Source organism: Erythrolamprus reginae, chromosome 3, assembly GCF_031021105.1.
Source record: "Erythrolamprus reginae isolate rEryReg1 chromosome 3, rEryReg1.hap1, whole genome shotgun sequence".
NCBI classification, from domain to species: Eukaryota; Metazoa; Chordata; class Lepidosauria; order Squamata; family Dipsadidae; genus Erythrolamprus; species Erythrolamprus reginae.
The window spans coordinates 141,371,834-141,388,562 of NC_091952.1; the positions used below are offsets into that span (position 1 = coordinate 141,371,834).

At 41.6% G+C, this 16,729-nt stretch overlaps 1 protein-coding gene across 2 annotated transcripts in view; it reads left to right on the top strand.

Moving 5' to 3' along the window:
- The window catches only part of TMCO1 (transmembrane and coiled-coil domains 1), a 46,945-nt gene that overhangs the window by 15,525 nt on the left and 14,691 nt on the right, over window positions 1–16,729 (top strand). For both annotated transcript variants that reach the window (XM_070746875.1, XM_070746876.1), the window contains exons 3-5: window positions 2,593–2,652; window positions 4,367–4,413; window positions 10,759–10,826. In XM_070746875.1, the coding sequence (XP_070602976.1) occupies window positions 2,593–2,652; window positions 4,367–4,413; window positions 10,759–10,826 (175 nt within the window). The remainder of the gene's footprint in view (window positions 1–2,592; window positions 2,653–4,366; window positions 4,414–10,758; window positions 10,827–16,729) is intronic.

Consider the following 16,729-nt stretch of genomic DNA (forward strand, 5'->3'; position numbering starts at 1 on the left):
TTTTTAAAACCATGTACACTTTTTACAAACTTCAAACTTGACAGCTTTAAGATTTTTGGACTTCAAGTCCCAGAATTCCTCCTTCAGTCATGGTAGCTCAGAAATGGAAGTTGAAGTCCACAGCCTTAAACTTGCCAGGTTTGAAGACCCTTGCATCCCTCACCCTTAACCCAGGGGTCTTCAAACTTGACAGATCTAAGACTAGTGGACTCCAACTCCCAGAATTCCTCTCCAACTCCCAGAACTCCTCTGCTACATACGGGGGTGGACATAAAAATGGAAACATGACTTTTTGGCATCATAAAAAGTCAAAGTTGTCAGAGAGAGACCGTCGGACTCTAAAGTGAATTGTTAGAGCGGATCGCAAGACCACAGCTCCTAAAATCACTGCAGAGCTCAATAGACACGTACAGAACCCAGTTTCCACAAAAACTGTTTGAAGGCAGCTTCACAAATCTGGATTCCACGGAAGAGCTGCAATTAGAAAACTTCTGGTCTCAAAGACAAATGTTTCAAAACGTTTAGAGTGGTGTAGAAACCACCAGAAATGGTCCCTCAAACAGTGGCAAAATATGATTTTCTCTGACGAATCATCGTTTACCATTTTTCCGACCTCCAGCCGTGCTTATGTTTGGAGACAGCCAAAAGAATCATTTCATCCAGACTGCCTTCTCCCAACCGTCAAACATGGCGGGGTGGGTGGGTGGGGTTTCAGTGATGATCTGGGGTGCTATTTCTTGGAAATCCGCCGGGACAATGATTTCCCTTCATGGAAGAATTAACAGCCATCACTATTTAGGAATTTTGGCCGACCAAATTCATCCTATGGTTCAAGAACTGTTTCCAGAGAGGAATGCCATCTTTCAAGATGATAATGCACCAATCCATATAGCAAGAATTGTTAAAGAATGGCACGAGGAACATTCTAATGAAGTTCAGCATCTCATCTGGCCACCACAATCACCAGACCTCAACATTATTGAGGATTTATGGTCGATTTTAGAGATTCAAGTAAGAAGTTGATTTCCACCACCATCGTCTCTAAAAGAACTGGAGGGTGCTTTAATTGAAGAATGGGCTAAAATTCCTTTGGAAACAATTCACAATCTGTATGAATCAATACCTTGGAAAATTGAGGCTGTATTTGCCGTAAAAGTTGGACAAACACCATATTAAAAGATATTTTGATGATTTTTCAATGAGTTTCCATTTTTATGTTCACCCCCTGTACATACATACATACATACATACATACATACATACATACATACATACATACATACATATATCAATGCCTGCAAGTATTTATGAAACCTGCAGTCGTATTAAAAACAATTGGAAGATTTTCTCACAAATCAGTAAAGATTCTTCTTTCTCACAATTTTGTATTATATTTATTATTTATTTATTTATTGGATTTGTATGCTACCCCTCTCCAAGGAAATGAAATTGAACAGGCTTAATCCACACAGAAATGACAACTGTAAATACAAATATGTAATTCTTTCACAAAGTAAATATGGGACGTTCTTTTAAAAAAAACATAAAATACACAGTATTCTGAACCAGCACATTTATTTCCCTGAAAATGAGCAAGCTTCCAACAGGAGAGAATATTCTGAGCATCTCCTTCCCTCAGTAGTACTAACTTTGCCTCCAAGTTATAATTCATTGCAAGATAAACTAATTTTGGCAAAGCAAGTATTCCCTTAGTATTTTATTTTCCCAGTCTTTCATTTTCTGCTGGGATTAGAAAACTGGGAAACTTTTCTGGGTAGTGTTCTGATTTCAGGCTCATGCAGATAATAATTGGAATAAATGATTGCTCAATGCATCTCATAGTAAAACACAACTTCTTTATTTCTCTTTGTTCTCTTCTCAAATACACCGACGTTGCACCCAGTGTTTTTCTTTCCTCCTCTCTATCCTTAGCAATTAAGTAGATTAGCTTGGTAGTAACATAAAAGCATTCCACAAGTCATTCTAAAATTTATGGGCTAATCAGGGCTAGCCAGAAGTCATAAAAGCGGGCAAATAAATCACACAAAGATTAGCTTTTCTGGAGCTTGTTGTGGACGCCCCCATCTTGGAACGACAAGATTGACGAAATCAGCTTCTCTTCCATTTCATACCCGGACATGAGGTAAATTGATTAATTAATTCCTCACTCTAATATCTCCTCCCCCTTTCTTCTAAGCGTTTGTGAAAGTGTCTAAAACGAGCATCTCCATCTCTTATCTTCCCCATTTGATTCATCTGAACTCATGTGTATGTCATTAGCTCTGCGGTCTTCACTAACCGTGCCTTCTGTGGCTAAATCTGGGAAATTTACAATCTCTAAATCACCCTCATCTTCCTCTGAGTCTGAACATTCCTCACGCTGCAAGGGAGTATACACAACAGGTAGAGGAATATGAACTGCATAGGTAAATGAGGTGCACATTTATTCACATATTATATGTCCATAATCTACTCATAATATCTTTAAATTTTTGGTGGGCGCAAAGCAGTGAAAAGAAAGGTGGTTTTCTAAGGAGTTTATGAAAATAATTGTTTATGAAAATAACTGGCTTTATTGTCTGATTTCTACAGTGGAAAAAAAGAAGGAAACAATAACAGAATCAGCAGGCCGACAGCAGAAAAAAAAAATAGGTAATGCCAAGTGCTGAAGTTTGTGTGTGCTTCAGGGTAGAACAGAGTAGAGTAGAGAAGAGAAGAGAAAGAAGATAATTGATTGACCAAGAGTAATTGGACATACGAGGAATTTGTCTCTGATGTATAAGATCACAGTATACATATAAACAGCAATAGGTCACAGGTCATAATCATAGTTATAATCATTAAATTATAAGTTACAAACAATGGATAAATCATAAGAAACCAATAAGAGCAGATAGCAGGAAAAATGAGAGGTTGGGGGGGAAAAGACAATGCTGTAAGAATTAAGTGTTCAGCAGAGTGATAGCATGGATGAGAGGGGGAACTATCTTATATCTAATTGTTTTGGCAAGCAATGCTCTATAGCAATGTCCTGAAAATAGAAGTTAAAACAGTTCATGTCCAGGATGTGAGGAGTGTGTAAATATTTTCTCAGCCCTGTTTCTGATCCATGCAGTATACAGATACTCAGTGGAAGGCACAGAGGTTGCAATTGTTTGGCTGATTAGAGCTTGCCAAACTACAATTGGCAGGATATCAGGAGTAAGCAGTAAATGGTATCTAAATAGGATAGTAGCAGAGGCTAGCTGGAGATGCATACACCCCTTTAGCTGCTTATCTATGTTTTGGTTTTATTTTTTTCCTGTTTCAAAACTGAATAAGCTGTGATACTGTTCTCGATTCTGGAATGTAATCATGGAGTTCAATTTCTACATGAAAAATAGAACCCTGTTTTCCCCAAAATAAGACATTCCTTGGTAATAAGCCCAATCAGACTTTTGAGTGCATGGCAATAGGGCCAAGCACTTATTTCAGGATCTTATTTTCAGCTAAACATGGTAGTCACTTTCCATTTCCAGTTGGAAGTTTTCTTACAACACAGTATTTACTTGTTCCCACAAAGTTTTGAAAAAAGGGGGACTCCATTGCATTAAGTCAGTGCTTCTCAAATAGTGGGGTGCCCCTCCCTGGGGGTGCATGAGGCCCAGGGGAACATGTGTGGTCCCTCTCAATCGATTCCCCCGGATAGGGAGTGTTTTCTTAGTTGCCCGGAAGAGAAAGCAGCCAGGCGGGGCGAGGCAGCTGCATGAATTCTTGTTGTTCTCAGTGGGTGCTGCAGTAGCCATGAATGGCATGGCAAGCCTGCTGCTGGACAAGGAGAAGCATCTTCAGTATCCAGAAAAAAGCTTTGAATGGCACCCTAAAGCCTCCTTCCACAGCCTTCATGATGAGTACCCGGCAGAGGTGTCGCTTATGGGCCAGGCCAGCGACCACAGTAGCCTGTGCCTGCCTAACTGAAAATAGGCTCCACTGAGTTCAGTGTGATTTATTCCAGGGTAAGTGGGTAGAGCAGCCTTCCCCAGTCAATAGTTTCCTTGCAGCTTATAATAAATAAATTAATAAATATTAACACTAAAATTCCATTGGGACCCAAATTGTAGAGATGGGGTTGTGAAATGTTTACTTCTTCCTGGGGGTGGGGGTGGGGGGGCGTAACAGAAAATAGAGAAATACTACATGAAGTGTACATCCAGTAATACAATATACAACAATATGTACACTTTTAGGATATGGGTAATTGATCTGAATCTTCAAACTTCCCAATATGCCACTTTGTTTTATCATAAAGTTTTTTAGATGATACTTGGCTCATTGGAAGTAAGTTTCTGATTTTGTAAATTGATCTAACATTTGTAATGTTTTTCAGAGAGGCAAGAAGAGAAACTGAAGAACAACAATAGAGATTTATCAATGGTGAGTGTTACAAAAGAATCTGCTCCTGTTCAATGGAATTATGAATGTGGTTGTAAGTTGAGGACTACCTGCACAAGATGTGGTTTCAGACTTCTTCCCTCTTATATACTTAATCCCAGATTACTTCAGTTTTCTGGGTAATCTGGGATTACTTATACAAGAAGAAAGAATAGTTACTTTAGTTTAATTAGCTTGTTTGCTGAGTTATAGGTCAGTGATGGAGAACCTGTGGCATGGGTGCCACAGGTGGCACGCAGAGTCATATCTGCTGGCACACAAGCCGTTGTCCTAGCTCAGCTCCAACGTGCATGTGTGCGCCAGCCAGCTGATTTTTGGCTTCCAGAGAGCCTCCGTGGGATGGGGCTCCCAGCTCCAGGGAAACCTTTGGAACCTGGGGAGGGCAAAACACGAGCCTACTGGGGCCACCAGAAATTGGGAAACAGGCAATTTCTGGCCTCCAGAGGGCCTCCGGGTATTGTGGGAAGCTATTTTTGCCCTCCCCAGGTATTGAATTATGGCTGTGGGCATTCACACATATGCCATAGCGCACATGCATGCTCTTTCAGCACACAAGGAAAAAAAAAGGTTCGCCATCACTGTAAATTCTGTATAATCATTCAGCAAAGTTTGTTGCTTGTCCGTTTGGTCAAGTTGATCTTTGTAATCATTCTTGGACCATAGGGAGTACCAGAAACTTAATGACAAGAGTTTTGTCTCTTCATAACTTCTGTAGGAACACCTTATATCTTGAGATTTACTTTCAAGTTTTTTCAATGCACCTTTTTAACAACCTATCACTATAACTATACAAAATTGAAATCACCATTCTAAAAAAACAATATTCTTAATACATTTTTCTCTTATTTTTAATACAACACATAGTAAATTGTCAAATCTAAATAACCTTATATTTATGAAGCTACAGTATTTCTTTACTCAAATTCAATCTAATCCTCAAATCCCAAAGTCAAAAGTTGATTTTCAAATTGAGCAGTTTTTGATTTAATAATTGCATTTATCACAAAAGGTGAGAAGTAGCCAGATTAAGCTATTTTTTTGTATTTCAATCTTATTTGTATAGTCTTAAAATACTCAACAGGATTTAGTAATGATGAATAATAATTCACATACCAAGAAGCAGATATTAAGAGATATGCACAATCTATAATGAAGATACAAAGACTGGATATAGTTTTTTTGAATGGAAAAGAAATAATCCATATACAATTGAGGGAATTTGTCAGTATCCACTGCAGAAATTGGGCATCATTTTAGAATCAAGAGTTAGAAAGGACCAGTGAGATTATGGAATACCTCAGTCTGTTGAGTTTAGGAAGCCAAGGTTCTAAATTAAAGCATTCCAAGGCAGGTGCCTGTGCTTATCTGGTGAAGAGAACCTGTGCCTCCTTGGGTACTTGGTCCATTGGTCAAACTGTTAAAAGGAGGGGTCTAGGACTTTTTGTCTCCGACTCTTCATTCTCCTTGGGTGTTTCTTCTCAGGCGATTATCCCTTGACTTATCTCCTCAGGTGACATGCCTCCAACCAGTTGCCCTGGGCAATTGGTCACCAGCATCTGCATCCCACACCCTTTGACACAGCTGTTTCACAGAATGAGGGTCCATCCTGGGTGTTCCACCTCCCTGAACAGTTAGTCCCAACCAATCAGCTAGAAGGGCCTACTCTTCCCCTCTCCCCAACCAATGCAAATCCAACGAAAGGAAAGAGGAAGTGATATCCTAGTGATCTTTTTTCTGAAATGGAGACCAGCCTATTTTTGGGGGGTGGGTGGGGGAACGCTTGGATTCCTAGCAATTAAGTCTCACTAAATTCAATGCTAGGATTGCAGTAATCGCCTAGTATTTCAAATGAAACAGTTGGTTTACTTGGAAGTAAGAATTCTTTAGAGGACAATTAATATAAATCCAGCGAAAGGAGAGAGGCGTAAAATAATTTGCCACAATGCATCTATCTCCCCCTCCCAGCCCAGCCCACCATTACAAAGAGGACCAGTTGGTTTACTCGGAAGTTTCTGCACTGGGATTCTCCTTCCTTTACCTTTCCTCCGCATTCTACCCCTCGTCTTTCCATTTCTACGCTGGGGTTCTCCTCAAAGTGGAGAAAATGTGCCTCAAAATGAAGAAAAGTTGTGATATCCTAGCGATCTCAATTCCCCCCTCCGGAAAGGCACATTTTCTCCACTTTGAGGAGAATCCAAGCTCAGAAATAGAAAGATGCAGAAGGTCATGTGTGTATGTGTGTGTTGGTGAGAAAGGGAAGGAAGGCAGAGCGCAGAGATAACAGGCCATTTCATTGGATCACACGCCAGAAAGCAGTTGGTTCCTCTTCTGAACTGGAGACCAGGCTATTTTTGGGGAGATGGGGACGGGGGGACACTTGGTTCACTTGGAAGTAAGTTTTACTAAATTCAATGCTAGGATTGAAATAATCACCTAGTATTTCAAATGGAACTGTTGGTTTACTCAGAAGCAAAAAGATAATTGGATATCACTTCCTCTCTTCTTTTGCTGGATTTGTATTGGCGGGGGGGGGGGGAGAGTAGGCCCTTCTAGCTGATTGGTTGGGGCTAACTTATCTGGGGAGGTGGAACACACAGGACAGACTCTCTTTCTGTGAAACAGCTGCATTGAATGCCAGTGACCTGTTGCCCAGGGCAAATGGAGGTGTGTCACTTAAGTTGGGAGATAATTGCCCAAGGAGAAAAAAAAAACAAGGAGAATGAAGAGTTGGAGATGAAAAGTCCCATTCCAAAAAGGAGGTAAGGATTTATTCTTTCTCATTCCAAAGGAGCAAAACAGATTTAAATTACAAAAATTCAGATTTGGAATGACTGTTAGAAAACAGGCCTTAACAGAAGTCTTGGGCAGTTAGAGTGCTGGTGGACTCCACTAGATACCCTCAAGCAATGTTCCCTCTAATTTAGTTTCAGTGTGGCGGAAAAATTATAGTGTCTGAGCGGGCATAGAAGTATGTATGTATGTATGTATGTATGTATGTATGTATGTATGTATGTATGTATGTATAAATAAAAAATCCTTTTTTAAAATTAAAATAAATTAATAATAAAACAAAACCAAAATCTATTACTATTAAAACAAAACAACCAGCAAAACCAAAAACACAACTATTAATAAATCCATGCTTTAAAATCTTCATTTGTTAAATATTTATCATAGTATTATAGTAATCTAGTAATACTATGAAAATCTACCTGAACACCAATGCATCAATTAATATATTTCCATAAATTATACTTTTCTATAATTTCATTCAATATTTCCAAGCTCAATTAATTTTCAGGCACTTGGCATTTACTATTATTAACTTACATCAATCTTCTACATTTCCAAGTTTATTTTAAATGCATAATGCAAACTCATAAAATCATACAATATATATCATAAACCCCTTATTTATCATATGTATCTTCAATTAATTTTACTTATGTAATTCTATATGTAGTTCTAAAATTCTAATCCAATTTTTAAAATTAATACATCCTAATATTAAACAACACTTAAATATATCTTTTACCAATATTCCATAGTCATTCCATATTTAATCAATCATCCCTCCTCAAATTTCTACCACTGTTCTCATTTCTGGGTCTCTCTCCTGTCTGTCCCCCTTTTCTGTCTCATCTCTTTCTTCCTTTTTCTCCCATTCCTTCCCTCTCTCATTTCTCCTCTTTTTTTCCATCCCTGCCTCCTCTCCCCCCTGTGTGTGTGTGTGTGTGTTTGTGTGTGAACTCTTGAACCATTTCCAAAAACAGGTGAGGGCTGGGTTTTTTTTCTCTGTTATTATTTAAGTGCTTTTTACCATATGCTTTAAATCTGTTTCGCTCTCTTTCCTGTCATTGTCTCAATCATTTTCTCATTTCACTTTTTCTCCCCTTTTTTCTATCATTTCTCTCTCCCTTCCTCTCTTCTCTCTATTGCTTTCTCTCTCTCTCTCTTGCTCCCTTCCTCTCTCCTCTCTTTCTTGCTCTCTCCCTCTCTCTTCCTTCCTCTCTTCTCTATCTCTTTCTCACTTTCTCTCTCCCCCCCTCTTGCTCTCTCTCTTTTTCTCACTTTCTCTCTCCCTCTCTCCTTTCTATCTCTCTCTGTCTGTTGCTATCTCTTTCTCTTTCTCTCTCTCTTGTTCTCTCTTGCTTTCTCTCTCTCTCACTCACTCTTTCTCTCTTGTTTTCTTTCTCTCTCTCATGCTTTCTCTCTCTTGTTCTCTCTCTTGCTATCTCTCTTTCTCTCCCCCCTTTCTCTCTCTCTTTCTCACTTTCTCTCTCTCCCTCTTGCTCTTTCTCTCTCTCCCTCTCCTTTCTATCTCGCTCTGTCTGTTGCTCTTTCTCTTTCTCTTGTTTTCTTTCTCTTGCATTCTCTTGTTTTCTTTCTCTCTCTTGCTTTTTCTTGTTTTCTTTCTCACTCACTCTTTCTCTCTTGTTCTCTCTCTCTTGCTAACTTTCTCTCTTTCTCTCTCCCCCCTCTTTCTTTCTCTCTCTCTTTCTCACTTTCTATCTCGCTCTGTCTGTTGCTCTCTCTTTCTCTCTCTTGTTCTCTCTTTCTCTCTCTTCCTTTCTTCTCTGCGGAGGCCGGCGAAGGTTTTTCTTAGTTTGAATGTTCCAGGTGGGCTGGCAGGGGGATGGGAAGCGCACGCGCATGCACACCCAACATTCAAACTAACCTTTGCCAGCCTCCGCTGTGAGAAGAACACCTGCCCCTCCTCTCCTGCAGCCCCTTCGCTGACAGCTGGGACGAAAGCACTCTTGGCGAAGGGACTGTGAGAGGGGCGGGGTGGGCGTTCCCAAAGCGCTCGGAGCGGCTAGCGGCCAGATGAGGAGGACAAGAAGCTGCAGCAGCCACCACCGCTGCAACCACCACTGCGGGACGACCCGCGCCCCAAGAAAGCCGGAGAGAGGGGCGGATCAGGCAGGTGGGGGTCAGCAGCGAGAAGCCAGGGGCGTGAGGGGGCCGGAGGCGCTGGGGGAGCCGACATTTAAAGTAACCTTGGCCTGCCTCCGCATTTTTGTCGCTCCCCGCCCCCAACTCCAACACCCGGCTCCTTGCATGGCCTTGGAAAAGGGTGCGTGGGGGGTAGTTTTGGGGCATTTTTCACCTTAGAGTGAACGGTGCTCTCAAGTAGAGACTACTTTTTCTGGGTTGTTTTACTTTGGATCCTACACTGAACAAATAATTGCAGTTGATGTACTAAATACAGTAGCTACTCCAAATCTGTGATGCTGGGCTTTCTGCTTTTGTTGTTCAGTTTAACTAATGTATCCAAATCTCGCCAGATGGAATCATCAGATTTTATTTGGAAACACATTCCTAATGAAATTTAACTATTCTGACTTTTCTGACTTTTAATCTCTTCTTTTTAAAAACTGGGAGCCAGTAAACATTTGAGGTTCGCAAATGCTTTTGATATTGCCAGTTTCCAGGCCAGGACTAGAAACAACCCTGTGCTCAGTTCCTAAATTTTAAAGTATCCTGGATAGATCATTAATAGTATTAGTTGAAAAACAACTAACCCTCAACCCTCAATGCTATCTAGACAACCCTCAACGCTCAACCCTCAATCCTTCTTTAAATTATTACTTTTTAAATAGAAGAGAAACTTTAATTAGACAAACAGGGCAGCTAGAAACAAAACTAGAAGACAAAAAAACTATGGCAAACTAGAAACAAAAGTCACCCTGCCAATCAAGTGTTCTACTATTAAAGCAATAACCCAACCTTCCACAAGAGAAGCATGTTAGACTGTTGTCTGGGATTGGATGATATGATCATATGATGACCTGATTTCATGACCTGATTTCATTTAATTTAATTTAATTGATTTGACTTCAATGCTGCCAATGGGACTCAGGGTGGCTTACAACAATGCAATGCAATACAACTTAATGCAGTGGAATTGACTTTTAGAGCCATAAATGACTTGAGACTAAACCACCTGAACGAGCATGAAATACACATAGATACATGGTTGCTATGATATATTTAGTGCCAGGCAATTTTAATATTCTATGGCATTTATGTTTATTTTAAAATATTTATATGGCTGCCCATCTTAAAATAATTTTGGGAGTCTCACAGCAATAAAATTATAAAAACCATACCCATCCCCTTAAAAAAATCAACTCCTCAATGAACTTCCCAGGGTGCCCTAACATTTATCTGCAGACTCTACGTTTTTATCCCACTGTCTAGTGAAAAGTTTTAATGACCTTCCAGAAAGCTAAGAGATTGCTTTGTAAATCTTCCCTCAGCCTCTCTTTCGTACTTTGGATTCTTATGTATCAAATAGTAATGTTTTCACTTTTTTTATTGCAGGTTCGCATGAAGTCCATGTTTGCCATTGGTTTTTGTTTCACTGCTCTGATGGGAATGTTTAATGCCATGTAGGTGATTATTGATACTGTTTTTACTTCAAGTTATTTTAAAAATGAGGGATTCTTGGTGCTTTCTTGCAGACACTTCATCAGATAACATCAGTGCTAATAGAAAATTGGATTTTCTTTCAGTTTATATTCTAACAGCTTGCCCTGTCAGTGTTGGTGGGGATGATCTTGGAGGTTTTTTGGTTGCGCTGTTTCCTGTTAGCCCAAGTGGGCAATCTGGGAAAAGGAAGCATTGTTAGTCTGATGGTAATTTTGCTTTTAATCTGTGCACATCTAGGTGTTGATTGCTGGTGGGGAGGTGTTTTGGTCTTTTTGTTCCCCTTTTGGCTTCTTGATTATCTCTTTTGCACAATACATACGTATCATTAATATCTATATGTCTGTTGATGGTCAATAGCAAGAATCCGTGTTGTTGACTAAGGTCTGATTTTTTGCCTTGACATTGGTAAACTTCCAAATGCCATGAAATTGCATGAAGCGTGTGCAGGTGTGTGTATTTGAGTTTTGCTCTTGGATTGTAAATGTGCCCTGTGGGCAGAGATTTTGAAGAATGAACTGGGAATTGCTGGATTGTGGGAATTTTGCAGGGTAGTAGTTGAATAAACACTGACAAGTTTTCACCTAGCATATGAAGTTCTGAGACACAACAGGAGGAACTGAGCAGAGTTCCTCCCTGTCCAGGAAGAGAGGTAACCAGCACAAGGTTAGGCAAAGGCCCTTCTTGTCATAGCTGCTACTTGCTGTTCAAGCAGGAGCTGCGAGTCTAAGAGGACCCCCAAGTTACAATTTTGTTGACATAATACAGATACTCTGTTTACTTTTTCTGCTGTTCAGGGTTGCTGCACTGTGTTTCTGCTCATCTAAATTCAGTTCTTAACATGCTTCGCTTGTGGAAGGATGGGTTATTGCTTTAATAATGGAACACTTGGTTGGCAGGGTGATTTTTCAGTACACACTTTTGTTTTTAGTTTGCCATCATAATCTGATGATGAATACCGGTAGTGAGATGTTGTTTTCCTTCCTGGTCAATTGGATTCCTTTGTGTATGTTTTCGAATTGGCTCTTTTTTATAGTGAAGGTGTCATCTATATATCTGATCCATATTTCAGGTTGTATTTGTGGAAGTGCTGTCACTTCCAGATATTTTATTATAACTTTCATTATGAGTTCTGAAAGTGGTGATCCCCTACGTGTACTTTGAATTTGTTGGTAAGTTTCCCCATCAAATTGAAAGTATGTACCATTTTTCCCCCAAAATAAGACCCAACCAGAAAATAAGCCCTAGCATGATTTTTCAGGATGCTCATAATATAATTACCCCAAAAACTAAACCCCAGTTAAGATTATCAGTCATCGGTAGGGTGGGGGCATGGCCAGCAGAGGAGGTGGCGAGTGTGCAGAGACCAAAGGCGCCCGGTAACAGCCACAACCCACAGTTGAGTCAGAGCATAGCGACTGCCATGCTGGCCCTCTAAGCAGCAGGTGGAGGCAGAGGCGTGGGGAAAAGGCATGTGATCTGGCTTGTTGGATGAGCCATGCAGTCGCCTGCCTTGTCATGGCTGAAAGTAAACAAAGGCAGATGATGGGAAGGAATGGGTGGGTAGCTGCGTGGCTGGTGCACTCTTGGGTTGTGCAGCCCATGCAGCACTGGTGAATCCAAGGTCTGTGTCCACCAGGCTGACCCTCCAAGTAGCAGGCGGAGGCATGCTATCATGCCACCACTAATTCTTCTTTTGACTAGACTAGACATACCAAATTCCTGCATTCAGAATATGTTTAGCCGCCAGTCCACTAATCATCTTTGTTGCTCTTTGTATTCTTTCTGAAGCCACAACATCTTTTTTACATTGTGGCAATCAAACCTGGATGCATTATTCAAAGTGTTATAGTGTATTAACACTTCACGTGACCACAGGGTTGAAGTTAGGACTAAAGAAAATTAAATATCTGGGAATTTGGTTATTGAGAAATCCAGCGAAAATCGAGGTGGTGAATTATAGATTAATATGGGGGGAAATGATGAAACAGATGAGGAGCTGGAAAGAGAAAAGGCTAAGGAGAATCTCTAAAATAAGAGCCATGAAAATGATGATAATTCCCAAAATGATGTACCTTTCAGGTACTGTCAGGGGGGGCTATCAGCATCCAAATTTAGAGAGTGGGATAAAAACTTAATTATTGGGTTGAAGAAGATAAGAGACTAAGAATAAGAAAAGAGTGGTTAATAGCGAATGAAAAAGAGGGTGGATGGGGAATTCCTTGTTTGGAGCTGTATAGGGAAGCATTTCAAATTGAAAGATTAATGGAGCTGCAATTATTCGAAAATAAATGGGTGAAACTGGAAAAACAGATAAACGGGATGAAGAATAGAGAATTAATTTTTATGCAGTGGAATAGGAGCGATTTAGAAAAATTAATAGGTCCCATGAAAGGGACTATGGAAATTTGGAAAAAATGGCAGGGGGAAATAGGATTATATAAATCAAAACTCTCATTGCTTTATGTAATAAATAAAGATAATGAAATAAATTTAAATAGGGTTATAGGAGAGTTGAAGGGAAGAGGGATAACTAAGATGGAACAGTTATATGAGAAGGATGGGAGGCCAAGTAGAAATCGTATAGAATGGTGGATGGGTAAGGGAAGATGGCTACAAACAAACGCAATATGTAAATATCTGAATGAAAGGGAGAATAAAGAAGCAATATTTAGGGAGGAGATAGAGTTAGAGAAAATAATAAGAGAAAAAACTGAGGGTACAAAGGCACAAGTAAGCAATATATATAAGATGTTAGTGAAGTCAGACGGGGATGTGATCCAAGGATTGACTAAATGGTGGCAAAATGAGATACAAGTTGAGGTGCAAGAGATGGAAAATATAGTAGAGAATATAAGGAAAATTAAGAATACAAGAGTAAGGGAAATGAGAAGGAAAATATTACATAAGTGGTATTACACACCCGTTCAACTTGCACACTTTCAGCAGAATGTTAAAGGTATGTGTTGGCATGGGTGCCAAGATAAAGGAGTGTTTATGCATATGCTCTGGGAATGCCCAGTCGTGCAGAACTTTTGGCAAAAAGTGCAAGAGGATATTAATAGAATATTAAATATAAGATGGACAATTACTAAGGAAATGGCAGTATTAGTTAAAAATAGTGAGATGGGAGAATTCAGAGAAATAAAACAAGCAGCGATAGAAAGCGTTCAGGCAGTAATAGTCTTGGGGTGGAAAGACGCGACAAAATGGACAAAGAAAAATTGGTATAGGTACATGGTGGACTACATTCAATTTGTGATTATGGACAAAAGGATGAATTTGACTAATGAAACTGATTTGCAACAGCTGATGGGGCGATGGGGCAAGGTAAGACGATATATGACGAGTAGGATCCGAGACCAAGCTATAAGAAACAAATTGGAATCACTTTATAATATGTAAATAAATATTTCGCTCTTGGATTAAAAAAAATTATACAAGAAATACCCCCGACTGGTGGTGGGATATGATTGTTTGTCTGGTGGTGGGCACAATCACTGAGCACATGTTACATGTCATATGTTGTGTGTGTGTTTTTATATTATAAAAATACATAAAAATATTTTTTAAAAACACTTCACATGATCTAGTTGTGGCCTTAGTAATTAGTGACCATGCCCAGCAGCAGCATATATAAACAACTGCCGGGTGCAGTCTCCTCACTGATTTTCTACCTGTTAAACTGTGGTTGCCTCAACCTGCAATAAAAGGCATTTTAATCCAACTGACGGGCTGGCTCCTCGTTTCTTCCTAGCAAGGACATTGCACTGGCGACGAGGAGGGGTGTTTTTGTCTCTTACCCACCGTGAGTCTGAATGTTTTTTTCTGTTCATGGGCTCCTTCAGGTTTTTTTTTCTTGTCTCCTCGGCTGTTTGGTGGCCTGCAGAGTCATCATCGCCGTCGCCACCGCTTTTGGGTTCTTTTCATCTCCTTGCCGGTCTCTCAGTTGCCTCAGCTGTTTGGTGGTTTTGAAGCAGCTGCCGCCGCTGCCGTCTCAAATCTCTGCCTCAAGTACTTTTGCCGGCCCCTCTGGTCTTGCTCAGCTGTTTGGCGGCCTGTGGAATCGCCGCTGTTACCGCCGCTGCCATCACTGTCCCTGCCGCTTCAAGTTTTGTGCCAGCCTTTCATCTTATCGACTGCAGGGTTGCTGTGGCTGCTAAATTGGGGGCGGGGGCGTGTGAACCTTGTTGCCTTTTGCAGTTATAGGCCTTGCTGCTTCTGGGGCCTTTGGGGATGTTGGCGGGCCTGTACATTTTTTTATTATTTTATTAGGCTGCTGTTCTTGCCACCAACGTTACATCAGGTGACTGTGTAAACTGCAAGTAATTTTTTTTATCCCTTCCTTTATTTCTCTGGTTAGGGTGCATTATGTCTTATCAGGGATCACGCCCTGCCTCCCTCAAGTCCTTTGATCCTTTTGATCCAGTAACAGACACTTGGGACCATTTTATGCAACGATTTGAGTGTTACCTACAAGGAAGGAAGGAAGTTTTCTCACTCAGGTGGACCACCTCGGGCAGAGGAAAGCTGTGGCTGCGAAGATGACTCGGGCAGATGTGAAGGCAGAGAGCTGGGTAAAAGAAATAGATGAAGTCCCAGAGCCAAGGAGGGGGGGGGAAACGGGAGCTCAACTCTCGACGACACCTTTTTCGCTCTCTTGTGCCTAGTTTATGCACGCACTGGGCAGGCAGTACTCCCCTCCTTGTCGCCGCTGCTGAAGTGAGCTAATGGGGGGACATTTGCCGCTAACTTCCACCGGCGGAGCGGCGAAGGGAGGGAGGGAGAGCGCAGGGAGAGAGGGCGCTGGTGTGTGACTCGCATCTGCCGGTCCCGAGTGAACGGGAGGGGAAAGAGACAGGAAACCCCAACCCCACCCTCCTACCCTTCCTCCCTCTGTCACCTCGGCTCCCCCGCAAATTTTTCCCCGCAGGGAGGCAGAACCGATTAAGAAGTTCCGCCCCAGACGCCTGATGGACCCAGAGGGCTTTCAGAGGGTGCTTGGGGTTATTCCAGATACACTCGTCCACAGTTTGGCACAGTCTTTTGCTGAGGCCTGGAACAATGCTGCAGCAGAGGCTCTCGGCCGGATTGCGCCGTTGCGACCTCTCCGTGGCACTAGACCCCGTAGAGCACCATGGTTCAACGAGGAGCTCCGGGAGTTGAAACGCCAGAAGAGACGTCTAGAGAAGCGATGGAGGAAGAGTAAGTCTGAATCCGATCGAACACTTGTAAGAGCTCATATTAAGACTTACAAAGTGGCGCTCAAGGCGGCAAGATGCACGTACCATGCCGCCTTGATTGCATCAGCGGAATCTCGCCCGGCCGCTCTGTTTAGGGTGGCCCACTCCCTTCTTAACCAGGGGGGAGTTGGGGAGCCCTTGCAGAGTAGTGCCGAGGACTTTAACTCATTTTTCGCTGATAAAATCGCTTGGATCAGGGCGGACCTCAACTCCGATTGGAAAGCAGAGTCGATTGACAATGAGTCAGTCGAGGTGACTGGGGCACGTACTTGTCCACCTGTCTGGGAAGAGTTTGATCTGGTGACACCTGATGAAGTGGACAAGGCCATTGGAGCTGTGAGTTCCACCTGCTTACTGGATCCGTGTCCCTCCTGGCTGGTTTCGGCCAGCAGGGAGGTGACACGGAGCTGGGTCCAGGAGATTGTCAACGCTTCCTTGGGGAGTGGGTCCTTTCCAGCACCCTATAAGGAGGCGCTTGTACGCCCCCTCCTCAAGAAGCCTTCCCTGGACCCAGCCGTACTTAATAACTATCGTCCAGTCTCCAACATTCCCTTTATGGGGAAGGTTGTTGAGAAGGTGGTGGCGCTCCAGCTCCAGCGGTTCTTGGAAGAAGCCGATTATCT